At 35.1% G+C, this 25120-nt stretch overlaps 1 protein-coding gene across 7 annotated transcripts in view; it reads left to right on the top strand.

Annotated features, from left to right (window-relative positions):
- Positions 1 to 5927: 5927 nt before the first annotated feature.
- BRWD3 (bromodomain and WD repeat domain containing 3) overlaps positions 5928 to 25120 on the top strand; it is a 192385-nt gene continuing 173192 nt past the window's right edge. For 3 of the 7 annotated variants that reach the window (XM_031031354.2, XM_081808588.1, XM_081808592.1), the window contains exons 1-3: positions 6784 to 7134; positions 18147 to 18297; positions 19861 to 19959. In XM_031031354.2, the coding sequence (XP_030887214.2) occupies positions 6862 to 7134; positions 18147 to 18297; positions 19861 to 19959 (523 nt within the window). In that variant the 5' untranslated portion in view covers positions 6784 to 6861. Of the gene's footprint in view, positions 6264 to 6385; positions 6445 to 6637; positions 6668 to 6782; positions 7135 to 18146; positions 18298 to 19860; positions 19960 to 25120 lie in introns of those variants that run through there. The other 4 variants (XM_081808590.1, XM_006726913.3, XM_081808591.1 and 1 more) reach the window with 3 other exon arrangements.

Genomic DNA, 25120 nt, shown 5'->3' on the forward strand with positions numbered 1-25120 from the left:
GGCTGGGTGATAGACATTGGGGAGGGTATGTGCTATGGTGAGCACTGTGAATTGTGTAAGACTGTTGAATCACAGACCTGTACCTCTGAAACAAATAATACATTATATGTTAAAAAAAAGAAAAAGAAAAAGATAGCAGGAAGGGAAAAATGAAGGGGGGTGGAAATCGGATGGGGGAGATGAACCATGAGAGACTATGGACTCTGAGAAACAAACTGAGGGTTCTAGAGGGGAGGGGGTGGGGGGATGGGTTAGCCTGGTGATGGTTATTAAAGAGGGCATGTACTGAATGGAGCACTGGGTGTTATATGCAAACAATGAATCATGGAACACTACATCAAAAACTAATGATGTAATGTATGGTGATTAACATAACATAATAAAAAAACAAAACAAAACAAAGCAAAACAAAAAAACAAATGGTTCTATCAATTTCTTTCCAGTTACCTTTTGCCACTACCTTCACTGTTTTTTAGAGTACTCTCAGGCTTAAATTTCTTTATGCTCTATTGTAAATAAAGTTAGTTCCTATGGGGAAAGTTTCATAGTTGTCTCTTCTAAGCCCTCCTTCTTTCCTAGTGCAAAATCTCCAAAGTACAGTTCTGGTACTGAGGGCCAACATAGTGGCATACTTCTCTAAGACATCCCAGCTTTTGGAGATGAGTGCTTAGTGTAGAAGGAATGCAGCAAGCTTAGGTCTCTTTGCCTTGCCTGTCTTAGTATGCATCGTCTGTGCCATATTTCAGTAAAAGAGTGAGTATTCTTTTACTGGCCCCAGTATTCTTAGTACCACCATGTCCCATATTTAGCCTTGTCCCATGAATGGGGGCTGCGTGAAAGAATGATGCCCACCATGTCTTGGCTGCACTGGATAAGGACTTAGCTTCAAACCAGGTAGCTGGTGGAAGAATGAGAAACACTTATGCCCTGTGCCACCCAAAAAGATAGCCCTTCAACTGAGAAATAGGGGGAGAGGAAGCCATATATTTTTAGTTATTTTACTCTGAGGTGGAGTTTCTCCCTAGATAAGCTTGTGTTGGGGGGAAGGAGGGAGTGGTTCTTGTTTCAAATACCATAAACTTTCATTGTTTCTAAAGTTTTAGATTTTCTTAAATATGTGCTTTTTTCATTTATGTTATGCCATTTTAAGACCATCTCTAGAGATTTTATTTTTTATTTTTTTAAATGGTTATTTATATTTTATAATTTCCACTAGTTTCACTGGGAAGCTTATCCACAAAGCTCTTCATGCTGTTATCCTGGAAGTAGAATATATCTATTCACATGTAATGCTGTTATTGATGTAGTTGGATTTATGTCTATCATTTTAATTTTTTCTATATGTCTCATGTCTTTTTTGTCCTATTCTTTTTTCTTGGTATTAGGTAAATATTTTCTAGTGGAACTTCTTTAAATTATTTTTTTCACTATTTTTTAAGTTATTTTCTTAGTGGTCCTAGGGCTTGCACATGTCTCTTAGCAGAATATAGTTCACTTTTATACTAACTTAGTTCCTTTAAGATATACAAATGTTACTCCTGTATAGTTCTCTTCTCTCTTCCTTCTTTTTTCCTATTTTTGTTATGCATATTATATCTATTTAGTATGTTAAAATATATTAACATCATAATGTATGTGATATATTTAAAAATCTAAGAATACATTATTTTAGTTATTACATTGTATACATTTTTAAGAAAATGAGATAAGAAAATAGAACTATTTATTTATACAGTTTATTATATTAACCTTCTAATTTACCACTTCTGTCCCTCCATCTCAGGATTCCCTACATTTTAATTTTCTTTTTTTGCCATACTAGGGATATTTGCTAAATTTTCAACCTTGGTCTTCCATTAACATTATTTTTAAGGAGACAGAATAAAACAATTTTGTGGGTTTAATTATGTCCCTTCTGAAAGATATGTACATTTCCCTATCCCCAGTATGTGTGAATATAACTTCATTGGAAAATAGTGTCTTTGCACATGTAAATCATTCCGGTTCTTGAGATGATATTATTCTGGACTTAGGGTGGACCTGAAATACAATGACTGGTGTTTCTATAAGAAAGAGGAGAGGGATTTTTAACACAGGGACACAGAAGAAAGGCCATATGAAGATGGAGTCAGAGACTGGAGTTATGCTGCCACAAGCCAAAGAATGCCAGGAGCCACCAGAAGTTGGAAAAGGCAAAGAAGGATTCTGTACTAGATTTCGGAGGGAGTGTGTCCCTGTGATACTTTGATCTTAGATTTATGGACTCTAGAACTGTGACAGAACAGATTTCTCTAGTTTTAAGTCACCCTGTTTGTAGTAATTTGTTATTGGAGTCCTAGGGAACTAACACACCCAGTCAGGCAATCATTCCAGATTTTTTCTTTGTAAATCCATGTTTGCTTTCATTTATGAAAATTTCCTTCCCCTCCCAATTAAGCTTTGGGGCACAGGGTTAATACCGGTGACTTTTTTTTTAAAGATTTTATTTATTTATTTGAGAGAGAGAATGAGAGAGAGCACATGAGAGGGGGGAGGGTCAGAGGGAGAAGCAGACTCCCTGCCGAGCAGGGAGCCCGATGCAGGACTCAATCCAGGGACTCCAAGATCATGACCTGAGCCGAAGGCAGTCACTTAACCAACTGAGCCACCCAGGCGCCCTATACTGGTGACTTTTATTGCAACAAAGTAATTCAAAGCATTTGGCTTATCATAAACAACAAATGAAAACTTTTTATGTTAATATACACATTTTAATAACTTTCCTTTTGTCAACCTAGTCATTACACTAAAGAAAAAAGCAAGGAAGTTGTGCCAGTTTATTGATTTACTGCTTATCATCTCTAAATTCTCCCTTCTTGACTACTCTGAAAATGGATCTGGGAGATTTATTTATTTTTATTTAAAGATTTTATTTATTTGACAGAGAATGAGAGAGAGAGGAAGAGAGAGCACAAGCAGGGGGAGTGGCAGGCAGAGGGAGAAGGAGAAGCAGGCTTCCCGCTGAGCAGGGAGCCCTACTCCAGGCTCCATCCCAGGACCCCAGGATCATGACCTGAGCCAAAGGCAGATGCTTAACTGCTTAACCAACTGAGCCACCCAGGCCCCCTGATCTGGGACATTTAAATATTTTTCCTTTTGTCAGCTAGAACTGAAGCTTTATCAGTAGATGGAACTGGAAATACAGTGCAGGAAGAAAGGGTTTTGCTTCCTGCTTCTGGCATTTTTACTGGGTAGGCTGCTCCCCCAGCTTGTAAAATTTCTCCTGTGCCTTGTTCCTGTGGTGCATTGTTTTGGTAGCACCTCTAGCAGCTTCCCCTGGCAAGCTTCTCCTGGTGGCTTTGTAGTAATGTCCTTCTGGTGATAAACTTCCCCATGAACACATTTCTCAGGCACCCTAGAAGACTGATCCCCAGGGTAGAGTTCCAGTGACTTCCAGAGGTTGTAGTTTCAGCAAGTTCTGCCCACAAGGTACCACAGCATCTTTCCTGCCATTTAATAAGTCTTGTCTGGCTTCATTCTCTCCAACCAAGTCTGGATCTTAGTCCTAAGTGGGGAGTAGGGGTTGAGGGTACTATATCTCAATTCTAGGAGTAGTGGCTATTTTATCTACTATTATATTATATATCTCTATATTTACTATTATATTATATATTAGAGTTCTCTTTACTCCTTACAAGGTAATCCCTCATTACTCCAATCTCCTATTATTGTTAATAATAATCTTAGCCTAGGTTTTTTAGCTCTCATTCTGGCCATGTTTTCCCCTTAGAAAGAAAGAACCACACAAGGTAATTGTGATATGATAGTTCTATCTTTGGTGGTTATGCTATAGTACTTGAAAATGCCATTAATGTTAATTATTATTAACTAATAATTAGTTAATTATTCTTGATAATTAACAATAAAATTATGTTAATAATTTTGTATCTTAAACTTTCTTAAAAGGCACATGTTAATTTGAATTAATTAGTAATTCATAGCAATTTTCCCTCCTGATTGCACCCAGACTGATACTGGAATAACAATGTCCTATAAAGTTTGAAATATGGTATGAATATATTCACATGACTTTTACAGCAAGCAATTCCTGTGAAGTGGGCACAGCAAGTACTATTACATTTAACAGATGAGGAACAAGGCTCACAGAATACAAGTAAGCTGTGCAAAGTCATATAGTCATTTTTATTATCTGTAAAATGGGGATAATAATAAAACCTACCTCCTAGGGTTTTAAAAAGATTTATAAAGATTAAATGAAGTGAAGTATATAAAGTGCTTAGTGCATGGTAGTGGCTTGATAATGTTAACTGTTATATATATTATACTTGACTTGTAAAAAATATTTAATCTGGTGTTTTGCTAAACTATTTGTAATGAGTTGTCTAGGGCTTATATATTTCTTCAATCTTTTTTTTTTTTTTTTGTTAATGACATTTTTCAAGTACTGTAGCATAACCACCAAAGATAGAACTATCATATCACAATTACCTTGTGTGGTTCTTTCTTTCTAAGGGGAAAACATGGCCAGGGTGAGAGCTAAACAACCTAGGCTAAGATTATTATCAGCATAATGCAATTCTAGACCAACAGCGATCAATGGCTAAACTCTGAGTAAGGAAACCAAATTTCTAAGAATCCATCCCTAACCTTAAAAGGTAAACCTTCAAATTTGATTATTTTAATGAATGTAAATAGTACATGCAGCTTAAACATCATCTCTAGTCTCATCGGGTTTGGCTTCTATTAATTACTTTTTTTGGTCAAGGCTTGAGGTTGGAACAAAATATTAAGGAAAAGTAGAAACGGAGACTCAGTTTATTATATATGTACCAATTATTCTACAAAGCTTTTAATCACTTAAGATTTTAGTAACCAAATACTTAAAGTCAGTACTGTACTAAAAATTTAGGATTCTATGTATTAAAAAACAAAAACTGTCCCAAAGCTTGCATACAGATTTGAAATAATACCTAAAACCTTGCATACAGATATGTAATAATGCACAAAAATCCATGGTTAATGTAAAATACTTTGGTAGTTCTTTAAGACACAATTGAAAATTATCCTACAGGAATGAGACAGATATGGCACGTCTTAAACTTTCAGAAGGGGAAAAAATAAAATGCTTCATATCTGACGGCATATTCCCCCCACAATATGAGCCCTGTACTCTGGACTGGTAAGTAGAACATTTTCATCTGGTACAAAAACCATTTGAGGGGCGCCTGGGTGGCTCAGATGGTTAAGCGTCTGCCTTCGGCTCAGGTCATGATTCCAGGCTCCTGGAATCGAGTCCCGCATCGGGCTCCCTGCTCCGTGGGAAGCCTGCTTCTCCCTCTGCCTCTCTCTCTCTCTATCTCTCATGAATAAATAATTAAAATCTTGAAAAAAAAAAAAGACATTTGAAAGCGAAACAAGTGACATAGATATAGCGGCTCCTTTTTCCGCCTCAGTCGCAAGATCCTTCAGTGGCTGGCCTCTTTTCGGTGGAGAGCCAAAACAAAACAAAACCCCAAAAAACAACAACAAAGCCTCTTCGGTGACGGGAGGAAAAAGAAGAAAGCACTGAATCAAGTCAACCCCTCACACGTTCCTCACAACGCCAAAGGGAAAGGTGCTCAACAGGAAAGAGTTGGACTGCTCTCACGGGAAAGGAAAAGTACTCAAGAGCTCTCGGAGGAGAGCGCCACCATGGAGTTCTACGGCGTCAGCCAGAGCGTCGGCCGTCAGTTAGCACCGCCCCGTTTCCGGGAGCGGTAGCTAGGCAACCGCCGGCCTCAGGGAGAGTGGAGGACATTCGGTTGCGTTAGTGCCCCTAGCGGCGAACAATGAGCCCTGCAGGCTCCTCTCAGTTTTTACCCTCCCCTCTCTCCACCCCCTTTGCCCCGTCCCCCCACCCCCCGCCACTTCGGCTCCTCCCCTCTCTTCTCTCAGGCTGGCTAGCTCGCTCTCTCTCTCTCTCTCTCTCTCTCTCTCTCTCTCTCTCCCCCCCTCCTCTCTCTCCTCTCTCTCCTTCCTCTCCGCCTCCTCTGCTCTTGGGCTAGAATATCTATGGGTCGATACGTGATGCGATGAATCCGAGAGAGACCAGAGAGACCAAAACTAGGACGAGGAGTGGGGCGGAAGCGGTGGGACTCCTGGGCATGGGGGCTTCACCACAATAGAGGCAGCGCCCCCACCCGCCCCCGCCAGCTCCTCCGGAGCGGAGCCCCCAAACCCCCTAGGGAAAAGGATGGCGGCGGCACCTACCCAGATCGAAGCCGGTGGGTAACTGTGTCTGGGGGATAAGGAGATGGGAGCTTAGCGCGACGGCTGTCAGTTTCTTTTGAAAAAGCTTCTGTTTTTCTTTACCTCCCTCTCAACCTCTTTTTCCCCTCTTCCACAGAGCTGTATTACCTGATCGCTAGATTCTTGCAGTCCGGACCCTGCAACAAATCCGCTCAGGTAAGAGGGAGAAGGAGCTCTGGGGAATGGTCCCAATGGGGAAATCGAGGCATCGGGTGTGCGGTTTCACTGAGGGTGAGGGAAAGGCCGGCCTTGACTAGTCCTGCCGTCAGCGGCTGGGTTCGAAGTGGGGAGGGAGGAATGTGTTGATGGCCCAAGCTGCTCCTCATATCCGTGTTTCCCTTTTGCTCAGGTGCTAGTGCAGGAGCTCGAGGAGCATCAGGTACGGAGCCCCTTCGGGAAGACGTGGGGAGGTTTGGGGTGAGACTGGAGGAAGGGGAGGGCAAGTCAGGGGCGGAGGACAGGGGCTGGGAGGGAAGCTTGGATCTGGGCACTCGTAACTGTTGTCACTGGAGTGAACCAGCTTCTTCCCTCAAAAGGGGCGGATATCGCCAGGGTCTTAACTCACCCCTCTTTATGACCAAGGGGGGCGGTTTTTCAGGATTTCCTCCCCCTCGGCCTCCTCCTTCCTACACTGGACTAGCTTTGAGGCAACAGCTATCGGACCTAGAGAAATACAGACGCCAGAGGGTCGGGGACCAGGACTCGGGTTGGGTCGGGTTCATTGGGAGCCAAGGCATGGCCTATATGGTTTGCCCACCCCCACCCTTTCTTTTCTCTCACCCCCAGTTGATTCCGCGCCGCTTGGACTGGGAGGGAAAAGAGCACCGAAGAAGCTTCGAGGATCTGGTGAGTAAAGTTTTCATTTCAACTTAATCCAACTCTTTCTCCGCTCCCTCCCCACCTTGTTCCCCCAACCCTCTCCCTACCCCTTAGCCAACAGGACTGTAGAGCTTTGCGCTGGGCCGAAGAACGACTGCCCCTTCCCCCCCTCCCTGCCAGTCAGAGAAAGGGTACCTTGTCCTCCCCCTGGCCTCGCTTATTTCCACTCGGAAACTTTGAAGAATGTGAGTTAGTTATCAGAGATGCCGTTTTGTGGATTATGAATATGTTACAAACATTGAGAAAGGCCCATTGTAGGGGGAAAAGGGAGAGAAACCTGGGGGTTATCTTGGGGCACGTACCAAGGACTGACGTTGGCCAATGACAGCGTTGGTAACAGCCCAGAGTTCCGGATTAGTGGAAGAAAACTGGTTTCTGGTTGGTCCTGGCTTGAAATACGGGAACTGAGGCCAGGCTTAGTCTTTGGGGGGGGGGGGGGGCTTACGGGGGAGGGAGCTAAGGAGGGGAGTTAACCGACCCTGGACTGGGCAAAACGACACAATTAAAAATAATAGGAAGCATAAAGCGAATTCCAAAATTTGCCGGTTTTAGGTAATTGACTACCGAATAAAAAAGCATAATTATTCTATGTATCACATTTTAGAAAATAGCTCATTAAATCATTGTATCGCATTTCTGCAGATACATTTTCACTAAATAACAACTACGGATTATGACCTTTTTGAGAATTGATGAAACACGATTTGGGGTTTACAAGAGCCAACAATGGTTATATTTTAAAATATACTTTAGTAAAGGACCAAAGGCATTGGATTGACTGGGTTGTTTCTCCTATAAATGTAATTCATAGTGTCCATGCACTTCTGTTCAGCATTGACACACACAAAAAGGTGGTGTTTTTTTATTTTTGGGAAGATGTCCCCTTGCGTTAGCCTCTGGTACAGTGAATTGGAAGGAAATGAAAGGAGAAAGGGGTGATGTTACTAAAAACTAAATTCAGCTATCTTTCCTTCAAATAAGATCCAAATGGAGGAAAATCAAAGTTAAAGAAAGTTGAAGGGGTATGGTAGACTGTAAATATAAATAAAATGATTTAATAATACAATATTTAAACTGATTTAGTGTTAATTTGACAATTTTTATATTAAATTACAATAATGAAGCCATGTTAATAATTATTAAATAATAATTTTAGTTTTCTGACTAAATATTTTATTTTTTGCATATCACAAAATGGTGTAATAATTGTAATATGGATAAACTCCACCATCTATACTACTAATGGTAAAAAATTCTCAGGTGGATAAAAACTATTTTGGAAAAACTGCATGTATTATCACTGTATTTAATTTGTAGTCAGACTTTTTGTTGGACTGAAGTCCTGCCAAAAAAGGGGCAAAACAATGCTTACCAATATCTATTTAAATTTTCTTTTTTGAATAGACATTGTCATTTCAATGGTAAGAAAAGATTCAGTTACATTTAAGTTGGCTATGATTTGAACTCAACATTCAGTTGAACATTTAGATTACTTCCAGTTTTTCATTAATGTCTTTGCATAGTTAAGTAGTCTTTCTTCTTTTTTCCTTTCTTTTTTTGGATTTATTTTCCTGGACTGTATTTCTAAAGTGGAGTTATCAGGTCAAAGGGTCTCATTGGTTTTTTAGCTTCTCTTATATGTTATAAAATTGCTCTCCAGAAGATAGTACTAATTTATGATGTTACCATCTAGGTGCTTCGAGTGAGTTTTTAAATACTTTTAAAATCTTTTGGTAGCTTTAATAGGTGAAATAGCCCCTAGTTGATTTAATTAGCTCTTTTTTTCATGATTAGTGAAGCTTAAATTTTAACCAGTTATTTTTTTAATTGTTGTTAATCCTTTTGTATATCCCTATAGATACCTGATTTTCACATTTATCTTTTGAATTTATTGTTTTTTATATTTCCTTACACATTTTTATTTTCATATACACAGACTTTCATCTACTGTTTGAACATTGTCTATAATTTATTTTTTTTATTTTTTTAAAGATTTTATTTATTTATTTGAGAGAGAGAGAATGAGAGACAGAGAGCACGAGAAGGAGGAGGGTCAGAGGGAGAAGCAGACTCCCTGCCGAGCAGGGAGCCTGATGCGGGACTCGATCCTGGGACTCCAGGATCATGACCTGAGCCGAAGGCAGTCGCTTAACCAACTGAGCCACCCAGGCGCCCCTGAACATTGTCTATAATTTAGATAGTGCATCTTTTGTTTTTAATTTTCATATTGTACAGAGGTTTTTATTTTTCTGGGATCCAGTGCTTCTAGGAATATTATATTTTGTTAATATGGTCCTATTTTAAATCAAATATCTGTTCTCTACTTATAAATTTCTTTGTAAGGGAAGATGGGGTAGGGCTGAGTGAGAATTTGAGCAGAAGGAGAAGTATAGAGGTTAGAACTGAATGTGCTGTGTTAGATTGATCACTAGATGCATCAGTAGTATAGTTGCTTAAAATTATTTCACATTTGACCTTTGATTTTGTGTGGCTTCATTGTGGGAGAGATTTTTTTTTTTCTTTCTTAGTGTAGGTATTTTTTAAAATGCTGTTAGAACAATGGATTTATACAATGTGATCTTTGATTTAGCTACATGTTTCAGGTTGAAGTTTAGGACAAGTATTAGTAAGTAGTAAAATGTTATATGTACATAGTATTTATAAATAGTATAATCCTGTATGTTAAATTATATAGCAATACTTCAAACTGAAGGTAAACTAGTATAAAAAGGAAAGAATACAAATGCATGATGAAGAGCTAAAGGATTATAAGCAAGGATATCAAAATACTGAATTAAGATTGCATAGCCATGTATACTATGAAACAAAACTCCTGCCTTTCTGTCTGTATGTGTACTTTCACTTAAATTGTATGTGCTGCTTAACTTGATTTATCCAGAGGAATATTAAGATAATAAATTGGATTTCTTCAACACTTCATTACTGTTACTATTATGCATTCTAGAAATCCCTCTTTTTTCTTTCTTAAATCTGATTTAGTGTTTTACTTATAATTTGGAACAAAAGGAAAGGTGGTATTTTGTTAAAGCTACTAGCAGTCTAGTACTGATATATTCAGATCTGAAGTACCTTTTAAAATGTGAGCCTGTTTGTGAAATGTTTGTCAGTTTATGTTGAACTGTAAGGTTTTTGAATATGGCATTCAAAATAAAACATTCTAAATTAACTTTCAGAATTTTAAGTAATGATACAGGGAGAAATTTGAAGTAATGGTGAGTTTTTTTGAAGTTTAATCTGGACATTTTTCATTTCTGCTTGACTCTTATTTACAATGTAATAGAATTAGATTTGCTTCTTACAATTCATCTTATGGTAGATAATTTAAATAATTACAGATGTCTGTTCATTTTGTGGTGACCCTGTTGAATTGTTGGCTATTTTATTGCTTCCTCCTTGGAGCTTTATTGGAGACTACAAACATAGTAATGAGGGGTATGTGTGTATGTGTGTGTTTAAATGAAGTTTTTGTTAACAAACAAATTTTATATATTGAAATTGTGACTTGGAAGCTTTTTTTAAAGGCATGTTTTAATATTTTTTAATCATTTTAAGGGGACTTGTATCATGAGACTGAACCAAAGGCATAATTATCTTTAGGTATGGTATATATTTTTAAATTTATTCAGCATTTTTCATGTATAGAATTGAAAGCCCTAATTAGTGCTTTCATTTAGAGTGACATAGATTGTATTACCTTCATTTTATATTCAAAAGACTTGAAGCAATTTTATGCTATTGAAAAGTTTATCAAGATTGTATGTTCATTACTATCTTTAAAAAATATATACATCTATGATGATATATGTCGTTATAAGAACTTGCATCTGCATATAATATATGCAAGTTTAAAAGTGCTTTCACATTATCTCATTTGATGCTCGCCAAGTACTTTAAAATACTCTATTTGAATTCCAGACATACCTGTATTTTTTTCTTACCTTACCCAGCTCTTGTTCTCTAATTACTAGTAATAGCTTAAATTGTCTATTAGAACATTAGAATGATTTTTGAGTGCTGGAGGCATAGTTATTGCATCTCTAAGTGTGGAAGTAATTTAAGTGTGTGTGATTTATTAACTGCTATGTGGATACACAGCCATAGTTAGGAAGAACAGAATGCATCATGGGAAACCAAAAGGCATGTGCTGCTCAACCCCAGTGTGGATATAATGCTAAACTGATAGGTCCTATGGTAGAGAACAATTAATGTCTGGAAACTAGTATTCCTCACTTTTGATTTGTTTGAGCCACATGTATACATTTGCTTTCTATAATATGTTGGTTTTAGCTATTTGTCTGGATTGATCATTGTCTTTTTTTTCACACTTTGGCTCTAAGAACATACTTTCAATGATTAAAATCCTTTTGGAGATTTATCATTAGTTCTAGGAAACTGTTATCTCAATACAAATGAGATGGCATTAAGAAAGTGAAGAGAGCTGCGATTAGGGAGTAAGAATTTGGGTTGGGTGACTGTTCCTTATAAAATTTTGTCCTGAAGGCACCTTTGTCAATTTGAATATTAGTTTGTCTGTTTTTATTCTTGGTTTACTGATGTTGATTACGGATTGATTAATAAACAGTTTTTTTGGTAGAGAGCAAAAAAGTAATTTTAAGTCAATTTAGTGTTTGGGTCAAATCTCAGAGATGCCCTTGTTGGACATTTTTCATAAAGGATTTTATGAGTAGTAGAAAATACCATAAGATTTAGTTGGGAAGATAGTCTTGCTGAGTGACCCTGGGCAAGTTTCTTAACCTCTCAGGGATTCAGTTTCCTCATTTATAAAATAAAGCCCCCTATCTATTTTACAAGGTTGTTGTGCAAACCAAATGAGTTAAATAGAAATAATGCATTTTGTTAATTGAAAATGCTGTGCAAATGAATTGGTTACTGCATTTTAAAAATAGGACATAGAGGTTGAATGGAAAATGGATATCTAAAGAACTATGACCCCAGAATTTATATGTTCTTAGCTAGCTATGTCACCACCTCATTTTCCTAATATTTTTATAAGGTGAGGGGCATTTAAAACAGTGCCATTGGGGAAAAAAGTATTTAAAAAGTAAATGTTAGAATTGAACCAAAATGAGTGCTTTGAAGTGCATCTGTATTAACTCAAACAAGAAATGATTGTTATGTCAAAAGATGTTTACTGTTATTTGCATTTTTATTAATTAGAGAAAAGTAACTTAGTATGATACTCGTGTACTATTCACTGTTTTTTAAGAAGTGGGAGATACGTCTTTCTGATGTCTTGTTGCAGGGATCCTCATCGCTTCTGATTGATCTTTTCTAATCCTGAACTTATTTTCTATACATTATTGATAAATATTTTCTTGTATTTTAAATTACCTTGTTGAAGATGTTTTCTCATGCCCTTTAATATCTACTATAGTACTTTATAATAATCTGGCCTTCAGTTATTGTTTGTGTAATTTTCTTAACTTTTGTCAGGAGCATTTCATGATATATATTTCTTAGGCTTATTTAATATGCTAGCTGGAACTAAGTTCGTTTATCGGACCTCTCTCTACTGAGAAACTTCCAGAATGTGGGTAGGTCCCTTGTCCTTGTCTTGATATTATCTGCCCTCAAGGTTATAGTACTTTTGGTACTTTCTTATGGTATTGTAACCCAGAGAATATTTGAACCTGGGTGGGTTGCTCTTGGCTGTCTCATTCCTGAGAAAATCTTAAAACTAATAGAAAAAAAAATGCTATGAACAATGATAAACATTTTCAAAGAAGAGTGATAGGAAGTCTTAACACTTTGTAACCCATTGTACAAACCAGTGTATTATTATAGTAGAAAAGCCTACCTGTTTTATTTCCCTTTCTGCCCAGTTTTTTCCCTTTCCTCCTTCAAATTCAGGAAACATTAAAACTCAACACTTTATGATATAATATTAGATTATTGCAGACATTTATATTTTACTGAAAAGTATTAAGAAGAAAATAAACTGTTAGTTTTTTGTGTTTTCTTTTAGTCTTATTTTTTTGTACATGTATTTTTTCCCATCAAAATCAGATGATACTCTGTGAGTTTTTTATTACTTTTTTTTAAACTTAACGTTCTGGAGGAGAATCTTAAGCATTGAGGGATATTATGTGTTAGTCACTGTGCAAAGTACATTTACTGGGTGGGGGAACCTTTCTGTTTGCCTAGAATGCCTTCCCTTCCTTTTGTCTGTCATGTGAATTTTCACTTAGCCTTCAAGTGTGAAATTAGACATGAACCCCTACCCCTAGGCTGAAGTAGGTACTGTATCTCTTAGCTCTTTGTACTACCTCTGGGTACTTGTACGTTGATTTGTTTTATTTACAAGTTTGTTTTATTTACTAGTTTGTTTCCCCCACTGGGACTGTGGGTTCCTTTAGGACAGTAGTTTAATTGTCTTCTCGTCTCATCTCTATATGTTAAATGTCTGAATGAATGAATGCAGAGTGAATGATTTTGTTTTTTTTTTTTTTTTACAAATCATATGAGGTAGTTATCATTACTCCCTGTTTACAGATGCAGAAGCTCAGGCTCTCAGACTGAGTAACTTTGCAGGTCACAGAAGTAGGAACTGAGAATGGTGGAAAAATTAAAATCTAAGTCCTTTCTACTGTATCACACCGCCAGAAGGAGTAACAGCTAGTCAATTTTAGAACCTGAATAATCCAGGCTTCCAGACTTCAAAGTACCATGCATATCTCTATATTATACTTATATTGATGTATTTAAAGCCTTGCTATATTTTTCAAAATCTATTTTGTTTTTTGTCCCTAAATATAAAAAAAATCATGTGACTAATTTTTTATATGTACTTCTCCTCTCACCCTGCCCACACCAAAAAAATTAAAATCTCAGATAAAATGTTGTATTTCATTTCTTCAACGTATGGGCCCAGTTTGATTCTTCATTTACCTGTGTAGTTGTGATCTTAGAAAACAAAACACAGAAACAATTATCTCTTTTATTTGTTTTTTGGAGTTACTTATCCTATAATTTCTAAAAGCCAAGGTAAAAATGTCATTATTGCTCTCTGAAAATTAGTATTTCAAATGTAGTGCTTGGTATGGGCCTGGCACCCTGAAGTTAGGTACCTTTTGCATTTTATTCAATTCTCAGCTGGATTCCTTTTAACTAATTATGATGAGTAGGATCATTTCTGTGAACTCTCTGGTCTTCTCACTTGTCATTATAATTCTGAAGCTTAGTAATTTAATTGTTAGGTTTGCTCTTTAGGTCAGCCAGTCTTCCTATCTAGAAGGTTTATAATCTAGACTTCATTTAATTTCTTTCAGTTTATTTGAATTTATAGTTTTATTTTTTTGCAGTTTTTGTGTTAGTTACCTTCATAATTTTTCAATTGCCTTAATAAGACAGTAATAGGAAGATCAGTGGACAGGGAAACCTAGATTTCTGTACATTCATTGTGACCATTGGACTTTACTTCTCTGGATGTTTTTCCTACTGTAAGATGTGAAGTTAGGTTAATTATGTATAAGGATCTTTCCAAATCAAACATTCTATAATATAACTCCTTGGAGCTGTTTTACAGAATAATATAGAAGTTTGTATATACTCTTGAACTTTGTTTTTAGAGAATGATTTTCTTCTGCAGATATCAAAGTACTTGTTGTGTTACTTGTTGGCAATTATATTCCAGAGAGAAAAATGTGGTTAAATAACTGAAATTAGAATATTTGAGCTTTAATTGAAAAGAGTGGCTTATAATATTATGTTATGAATTTCATAGAATATTTTAATACATACTTTTAGTATTACATTTTATTATATAATACATTTTATACATATATAATTCTAATACAGAATTTTTAAAAGACTTAAAAAAGTAATTACTGAGGACAGATAAGAGTTCTTATGCCAAAAAAGATCCCTTAAAAAATTTCAATTTTAATCAAAGCAGATGGATTGAAATAAATGTTGACTACCACTTGTAAGTCCTGAAATTTGATTTAGAAAAAACTGTATTGCAAGAACTTAGCTGATATAGTCTGGAAGCCTGTTGATATTGTTTAAAGGAGATGCTAGCATGTTCAACTCAAATGTATTGTTATTGCTATTGTGTTGATAGAATATGTTTATCTACTACTGTTTCATAATCAAATTTTTATTGATTTTAGAGGAATGGACTTATTGAGGGGGACCACTTAGAAATTAAGCAATTTCCAGTTGTATAGGGTGGAATTCAAACTTGTAAAATTTATTTAATAGCTTATAATAAAAATCTTCAAGGGGGAGAATTTGGGTGTAGATAAGTCTTGTTTTGGTTGCTTAATTAATGATTCTGTATTTTAAAATTATTACGGAGGAATTGATAGAAAGATTTATGTAATTGCCTGAAAATCAAACATCATTGTTTCTATAAAATGAAGTAGCCAGGCAACTTAAGACGTCAGTTTAGGATATAGTTCTGACAGATTTTCTGTAAGGGGGTGATTCTAAAAATTCATATTAGAGAATTATTTTCTGGATTATATATGGTTAGACATATTGCAGTTTCTAGGCAGGGGAATACCTCTTGAGATGGTAACAGGATGAAAAAAAGAAAATTGATCAAAAAGAAAATGCCAGTTAAGGAGGGCACTTGTAATGAGCACTGGGTGTGATATGCAACTGATGAATCACTAAATTCTACCCTGAAACTAATAATACACTATATGTTAACTAACTTTAAATTAAAAAAAAAATAAACCAGTCTGATACCCTGTGTCTTTTGATTGGAGCATTTAGCCCATTTACATTCAGGGTAACTATTGAAAGATATGAATTTAGTGTCATTGTATTGCCTGTAAGGTGACTGTTACTGTATATGGTCTGTATTCCTTTCTGGTCTGTGTTACTTTTAGGCTCTCTCTTTGCTTAGAGGACCCCTTTCAATATTTCTTGTAGGGCTTGTTTCATGTTTGCAAATTCCTTTAGTTTTTGTTTGTTCTGGAATGAGGGTTCTAGAGGGGAGGGGGGTGGGAGGATGGGTTAGCCTGGTGATGGGTATTAAAGAGGGCACTTACTGCATGGAGCACGGTGTTATATGCAAACAATGAATCATGGAAGACTACATCAAAAACTAATGATGTAATGTATGGTGATTAACATAACATAATAAAAAAAACAAAAACCAAACCCCTCGAAAACCCAAACAAACAAAAAAGAAAATTCCAGTAAAGACATGAACTGTTATCCTATGTAAAGCTTTCATATAGTGTTTACTTGATGGAAAAGTAATGGCTGATAATGGAAGCGGAGTGTTGGTGGGAAAAAAGGCATAAGCTATTACAGATGTTCATATGCAGTATTTTAAAGCTTTTCTCTTTGAGATACATATTTTTCTGGGGTACTAAGTATACTTGCCTGTAGGCATATTTAGGAAATGTTTTAATGTGGAAGGAATGAATTATAAACTAGGATTTTAGGATATCATGTCTGTAGATAATACTTAGATTAAATTGAATCATCAGCTGCTTTGACTTTAATGTTACCTGTATGTTTTACTAAGAGGTGGTTCTATGTAGTTATTTGGTTGGAAAACAAAATATAGATATGAGAAATAACTGAAAGAATTTGCTTGATCCTTTGTCCCAATCCAGAAGCTAAACTGTGTTGATGCAAATATAAAATAATCAGGCTTGGTTGCCATTCTTTCTGAGCATCATGACAGTTTCCAAGCCCCATTTATTTTGGTAGATTAAAATTAATTTTTGCTTGGACTTAAAAAAGATAATTGGCAGGAAATAATTTTTAAAAATCACAACAGAATCCCTTATTCACAGAATTCTGAATACATGTTGGATTGTAGTTCTGCAACGTATGTTTTCTAAGAAAACAAACAAGGTACCTTGATAGGAGAATCTAAGATTTTTCCTCTATGAATTCTTGTGATATTTCTTATAGATGGACTTGACTTTGGTTTTTTAATGTTCATTGATTCATTGAACAAATACTTACCAAGAACACACATAATTTCTTTTCTCATGTTGATCATTAGGGATGATTTACAAAATTATTCTTTTATGTTGTATTGTTCTTGACCTGGTGATAATACATTGATGTGAGGTCCTCTGTGATGGTATATGCATATATTTACATTTTTATTTATATTTACTTTTCATTCTTTCTATCTCCCTTTATGTCAAGATGAGAATGTAGATTTTTTTTTTATCTAAGGATTTAATGGTCTAGTTTTCTGTTTCCTCCTTTAATAATTAGGTATTTATGAAACACATCAGGAACTTGAACATTAGCTTAGATAAAAAATGAACAGTTTTGTTGTTTAATTTTCTCATCCCTGTCTGTATATGTTTACCATCTTCAGAAATTTGCTTGTGTGTTTTAAAAATGAGCTAATGTTGTGATGAATTTTGAGTACATAGCTTAGTTATTTAGAGCATAGTATATCTAAAAACATTACTTTGATACTGTTTTGGAAACCAGTTAACTTTTTTAAGGAAAACCAGTTCTGCTTTATTAAGCAAATTTGTCCTGTTAATCCTAAAGGGATTTAGGTGAGAGTTTGGTGCAAGTAATACCTTTTGTTTGTATTCTTATCATTTATATAGAATCTAGATTCTCTGATTCTTGATCATTTCATCACTACTGAATAAATCAAGTACTAGTAGAGTTTACCTGTTGTCTTTGTACTTTAATTTTAGGCATGCGCACTTTTGCTGTTTTGCAACACTTATTTCATAAGATTAACAGCTAAGCAAATGATTTAATCAAGGCATGTAAAAGTAAGTTTGAGTGCCATGTCATTTAAATCTTATCATTTAGATGTGCTTAAATTTTGTAGCCATTTCTTTAATTTGGTTAAAGTATTAAATATTTAAAATGTTATTTTCCTGATCCTGTATATAAAAGTTGCACTTTGTTCCATGATGGAATAGTTTGGTAATGGACTAAATTATGTTTTTAAACCAAATTAGTTTTCCTGTTTTATTTATGCTTTTTAGGTGGCAGCCAATGCACACATTCCTCCAGACTACCTCCTTAAAATTTGTGAGCGGATTGGTCCCTTACTAGATAAGGAGATCCCTCAGAGTGTTCCTGGGGTACAGACATTACTAGGTGTTGGTCGGCAGTCTCTGTTACGGGATGCCAAAGGTAAGATTTTTACAGTTTTCAGAGGAAGGAGTGGAGAGCAGCATATTTTCATGTTAAGTAAATGTTCACATGCTTTCCTAAATACTGATTTTCTTCTAGTTTTTCTTATTTTGCCAATCTTATTTTCTTAGTGTACAAGTACATTTTTAAAGGCCTAAAAGAAGCCCTCTGCTGTAAAACAGTGAATACAGTAGAGGTAAAGAATATTAAAATCTTTTTGTAATCCTGTGGAATAGAGATCTTAAAAGATCACTGCTGTAATTAGTACAGTATAAATGCTTAAAAGTCTTTCATTATGTTTTAATATTTTTAAGTATTATGAGTCTTTATATCATCTTAATCACATATATATTTTATAACAGGTAAATGAAAAATGATATGTAAAAATTTATATATGATATGTGATATGTAAAAAAATTTTTATAATTGAAAATATTAAAACAAATATCAACCTATTAGTGACTGTTCAGTAACAGTTTTTGTACTCCACTGTTTTTCAGTCTTTTAAAGATTTTCCCCAAAGTTTTTCATGGAACCCCAATATGTAAAATATATAAAGTAGTATTTTATGAATATAAAAATGTGAAATTAGACATTAAGGATGCCTATTAATGTAATAAATACTTCAGGTCTAGCAACTCATTTGTTTTGTTGTATTAGCATCATGTTTTTTAAAAATTCTAATTCATAAAGGTAAATAGCTTCAAAAATACCAATTTTAAACATCTCATTTTATAATATAAGGAAATTCTTCAAATCAGTTAATTTGGAAGTTTTCAAGAGAGCAATAGAGGGGTGTCTGGGTGGCTCAGTCGGTTAAGTGTCCAACTCTTGATTTCAGCTCAGGTTATGATCTCAGGGTTGTAAGATTGAGCCCAGTATCAGGCTCTATGCTCGGCATGGAGCCTGCTTGGGATTCTCTCTATCCCTTTCCCTCTGCCCTTCCGCCCCCCCAAAAAAAGAGTAGTGCAATATTTTTGTATCACAGTTAAATTATTAGGAATATTTCATATTTGCTTGAGTTTCTTGACATAAACATAAAAAACAAAAAACACAACTATTTATAGTCATTTATCATCTGACATGCAATATTGTTACCTGTTATGGCATAATTGGCAGGCACTCTATAATGTGAGTATGCACCAAGTATACATGTTTCTGAATTTTACCTGGCATACTTGTGCTGTAGTTGTAACCTTGCTTATATAGTTTTATATAAGTAGAAATGTATAAGCCTACAGATCAAGAAGGACCAATATAAAATTAAAACCTTATTAATCCATGACATATTTACATAAGATTCAAATACACGCATAATAAAAGCTTTAGTTCTAGATCAGCACAGAAATAAAATATCCTGGTGTTATATTAAAGTATCGTTGTTTAACAGTCATAATATAGTTCGTAACATGTTTAAAAATATGCATGTTATTTTTTATTGTGGTATTAATAGTTAAAAATATATTCCAACAAATGAAATTGAAAACAGACATTTACCTCTGAGGTACAACTTAAAAAAACACTGTTCTATTTCTTGACTAACTTTTGAATCTTTTTGAATAGACTGTAAGAGTACACTATGGAATGGGTCTGCTTTTGCAGCTCTACATAGAGGCAGACCTCCAGAACTACCTGTAAATTATGTGAAACCTCCAAATGTGGGTGAGTAATGTCCATATGAACTATGAACATATTCTTGATTTGTTTCTTCCTGAACTCATTATACAGCCAAAAATAGGTACCAGAATTAAATTTGAAATATAAAAAAGCTGCTTACATTCTTGAGGAGTTTCATGGTTGGTCTAACTTTTTTAAAGCATTTTTATTTAATGTAGTTATGGTTTTGTGATCTTGTTTTCTTTCTTTCTTTCTTTCTTAGCAGAATAATTTCCTTTTTTATATACTATATGTGTTTTTAACCATATGGATGTCTGTTTACATATCTATGTGCTGAACTTAAAGATTTTACAGGGAACTATGTAAAGATAACTTTCAGAATGAAACAAAATATATTCTGCTTATATCTGTTTGCTAAACATAATGATGTGATAAATTTTATATGTCTTTATTAAAACAAAAAAAAATCACCCTTCCTCTTTTTAAAGTTAACTGAAATTTCCATGTTCCATTCAGAATATTCCTGGGGCATCTCTGGCCAGACCATTATGGAGAAATACTACTAGTGGTTTCCAAGGAGACCTAGCTACAAAACCATTTGTACTAAAATTTAACTCTTAAAAAGAATGTATAAACAGTTAGATGAGTAATTGCCACTCTGCTTCCCTATTTTCTTACTCTTCTAAAAAATTATTTTATATAGTGCCTACGGCCTAGAGAATATGCCTTAAATTCAAATTGAAAAATAAAAGTACTTTTTAAAAGGAATACTATTTTATATAATAAGCTTATAGAAGTTATTTACCCCAAGAGGTTAAACAAATTTAGGCTAGAAATAATTTCAAAAGTTATTTAGACAAAATTATTGATAAAGATTCATAAGGGTTACTGAAGTAAATTAGATACTTCAGTATACATTACTAACAGTACTCTTCCATAGCCTGGATGTTACTGGGTGAAGAAGACTACTGATTTGGGTCTAATTGGATATGGCATTTCTAACATTTTTTTCCATTTTTAGGGGTGGTTTGTTTACCCTTTAGAATTTTACAGTGTTCACTTCTCCTAAAGCTTTATTCATAATTAACTTACTGACTTGAATTAAGATGGCTCTTACTATTCATGCATTTATTTATGTTCAAAAGCTACAATATTTTTAACCACATTATCAACATTATTTGTAATGCTTTATATTTCTTTCAGTGGTCACATGTAAAGTGCTGAAGAGCAGTATTCAGAGTATTAGGTTTTCCATCTTTCTTTAGTCTTTTTTCCCTTCCCTTTTTAAAAACTATTTTAACTATATACATTCAAACTTCTACCAGTTTTGTACAGTGAACACTTACATTCTGACTTGGATCATTTTGTTATTTTTATAGTAATTGCTCAGGAATTTTAGTGTTCCTGGCATTGATGCTTTCACATTCTTAATTCTGCCCTGTTATTTGAAGAGTTATTACAATAGAGATAATTCAACCATGATGTATTTTCATGTAGTATATACTAGTCAAAAATATCTAAGTTTAGGATATTTAGAATTCAGAACCTGGTAAAAACTCAGAGGAGTTGACTAGGAAAGTAGCAAGATGAATAAGAAGTATTTTAAAATTTGTGACTTAAGTTTTCTCATTAAGGGGTATAGTTCTGCATAGCTACTTTAAAATCAATCAGTTTTATAGTTTCCCAATGTAAATAAAACTTAATCCAGAAGGTGGACACCTGCATGCCTCAGTCCCTTAAGCATCTGACTCTTGGTTTCAGCTCAGGTTGTGATCTCATGGGTCATGATCATGGGTCCTGAGATTGAGCCTCCTGTTGGGCCCTGTGCTCATCAAGGGGTCTGCTTGAAAGAGTCTCTCCATCTGCCCCTCCCCCAACTCACTCGTGTGTGTGTGTGTGTGTGTGTGTGTGTGTGTATGTGTGTGTGTGTGTGTGTTCTGTCTCTCTCTAATAAAGAAATAAGTCTTAAACTTAATCAAGAAGGTAATCTTAAAAGTTTAATCAATGAATCTTAGAACTTTAGCAATACTGTTTTTAAAAATTATTTTTTTTATTTATTTTTTGAGAGAGAGAGAGCAGGGGGAGGGGGTTGGAGGGGCAGAGAGAGAGGGAAAGAGAGAATTTTAAGCAGGCTCCATCTCACTACCCTGGGATCATGACCTGAGCCAAAATCAAGAGTTGTATGCTTAACTGACTGAGCTACCCGGGCGCCCCAGCAACACCATTTTTTTTTTTTTTAAGATTTTATTTATTTATTTGACAGAGAGAGACACAGCGAGAGAGGGAACACAAGCAGGGGGAGTGGGAGAGGGAGAAGCAGGCTTCCAGCCAAGCAGGGAGCCCAATGCGGGGCTCAATCCCAGGACCCTAGGATCATGACCTGATGAGCCAAAGGCAGACGCTTAACGATTGAGCCACCCAGGCACCCCAACACCATTTTTTGATAGAAGTTTTCCTTGGTCAAGTAAATGTGGGAAACTGAGTTTAAAAAATTATAGAAAAAAATGAATGCATCTAGGACTGCTCAGAGCCTTTCATATGCTAAATGCATTGTGAATCGCCTTGTGGGGAATATTTCCTAAATAATTTGACAGTAGAAACCCTTTTCTCAAAATACCTGCAACATTCTAAAAATTTCCTGGAAACAGACTTGAGAAACTGGGTTATAAGCCCCTATTTACACCAGAAAAAGCTAAAGTCCAGAGAAGTATGGGACTGGCATAAGTTATACTGCTTGCCTTCCAAACAGTCTATTTCTATACCATATTTCCTTGGTATAACAGATCTGTACTTATAGAGCACCAAAGATAGAAGATTAGCCATGTTACATTTATTTCTTTATTTTTATTTATTTATTTATTTTTAGAGAGAGAGTGTGTGTGTGCGCGTGGGTGGAGGGGGAGGGGCAGAGGGAGAAGGAGGAAGGAAACTCCTCGCTGAGTGGGGACCCTGATGTGGGGCTTCATCTCAGGACCCTGAGATCATGACTTGAGCCAAAATTAAGAGTTGGATGCTTAAGTGACTGAGCCATCCAGGCACCCTTATTACTTTTATTTTTTAAGTCAAATATATTATGGTATAATTCATATAAAATAATTTTTTTTCTTTTTAAGTATATAGTCCAACGAGTTTTGACAAACATATACATTTGTATAACTAACAGCACAATGAAAATGTAGAACATTCTGTCACCTTCTGAATTTCCTCATGTCTCATTGCAGTCAATCCTCTGCCCCTCCCTGTATTCATGGAAACCAGGAACCTCTCTGTCCACTCTACTTTTGCCTCATTTACAATTTCATCTAAATGAAATAATAAGCATGTAGCCTTTTGTTTATATCTGATTTTGCTTAGAACCTAGTGCTTTTTTGATTTATGCATGTCATTTCATGTATCAGTAATTTATTCCTTTTTATTACCAAGCAGTATTTCATTGTATGGATGGATATACCATGATATGTTTGTTAATTCATCAACTGATAGGCATTTGAGGTGTTTCAGATTTTGGCTATTATAAATAAAGCTGATATAAACTTTCTTATATATATCTGCATGAACATTGATTTTCATTTCTCTTGGGTAAATATCTAGTTAATGGGATTGTTGGATCATGTGGTAAGTATGGATTTAACTTTTTAAGAAACTGCCAAATTATTTTGAAAGTGGCTATCCCATTTTGTATTCCTACCAGAAATGTATAATTTTAGAATTAACTTCCCAATTTCTACCAAAAAAACAACTAGGATTTTGTTTGGGATTACATTGAATCTGTAGATAATTTTGGGGAAAAGTAACATCTTAACAACATTGAACTTTACAATCCAGGAACATGGTATAATTTCCCATTTATTTAAGTCTTCTATAATTTCTCACAGCAGTATTTTGTAGCTTTCATTGTACAGGTTTTGCACATCTATTGTGAATTTTTTTCCTAAGGGTTTCATGTTTTTTTGGTGCTATTTTAAATTTTCAAATTTATAGTTGTTTTTTTGATAGTAAATAGAAATGGTTTTTGTTTTCGTTTTTGTACATTGATCTTGCTAAATTCATTGACTAGATCTAATAGCATTTTTTTTTTAGATTCTTCGGAATTCTCTACATAGATGATCACATTGTCTACAAATAAAGACAGGTTTACTTTTCCTTTCTAATCTTGTCTGCCTTATGGTTCTTTGTCATGCACTAGTGAACTGCTAGTGCTTCAGGTATAATGGTGAATTGAAGTGATGAGACTGGACATCCTTCCCTAGTTCCTGATTTTAGGGGGAGAGCAGGCTGTCTTTCACCGTTAAGTATGGTTGTAGATGCCTTTATCAGTTTGAGAATATTCCTTTCTGTTCCTACTTTGCATAGAACTTTTATCATAAATAGATATGTCCTACTTTTTAATTTTATCCAGTATAGTTAGACTTACACCAGTTAGTTTTTGGGGCTCATTTTAACTGGTATTTTATGTAGTATAGTGCTACCCAGTAGAAATTTCTGTAATAATGGAGATGCTCTATTTGATGCCATCCAAAACAGTAGGTACATATGGCTGTTGTATCCAAGGAACTCAATTTTTTAATTTTATAGAATTTTTACCAGTTTTAAAGTCTATAACCACATATGGCTACTGACTACTATAATGGACAGTGAAGATCTAGAACAATATGAAAACCAGTAAGCAGCTTCCTGGATAGGTACATAATTTAGTAATAATGTATTGACTAATGATTCATTTTACAAATTTAACCTGGAATGTTTTCTACTTTTGTACTTAGAAACTACCTTTAGCTTTTCTTCTTTTGATTTTAGTAACTCACTTCAAAGATAATATTGTGCCACTTCTTTCTAATGAGTTTCACAGTTGTCTTTGGCTAAAAACAATAAAATTCTGAACTTATCTGGACTTTCCACAATATGGGATTATTTATTCAAATGTTCCCATCCTTTGTGCATTTAATCAACAATGTTATTTAGTAATTTAATGAAATGGAGGTGAGGGAGCATGGCATAGCATAGACTAACTACTGTAATACTTTACATATATGTGTACTTAAGTTTACCAAGGGTGATTTTCCAAATCCCTATAGGGAAAGAGCAAAGGTGCCTATGATATTTATGTTATTACAAGTCTAAGCTCCAGTCATGCCATTTCATTAGCTGTATGCTTGACTAATCAAATTGGGTTTGCATTATGCCAAAATTAAATCAAAGGAAGAAA

Source organism: Leptonychotes weddellii, chromosome X (genome assembly GCF_054177405.1).
Source record: "Leptonychotes weddellii isolate Sample4059 chromosome X, ASM5417740v2, whole genome shotgun sequence".
Classification (NCBI taxonomy): domain Eukaryota; kingdom Metazoa; phylum Chordata; class Mammalia; order Carnivora; family Phocidae; genus Leptonychotes; species Leptonychotes weddellii.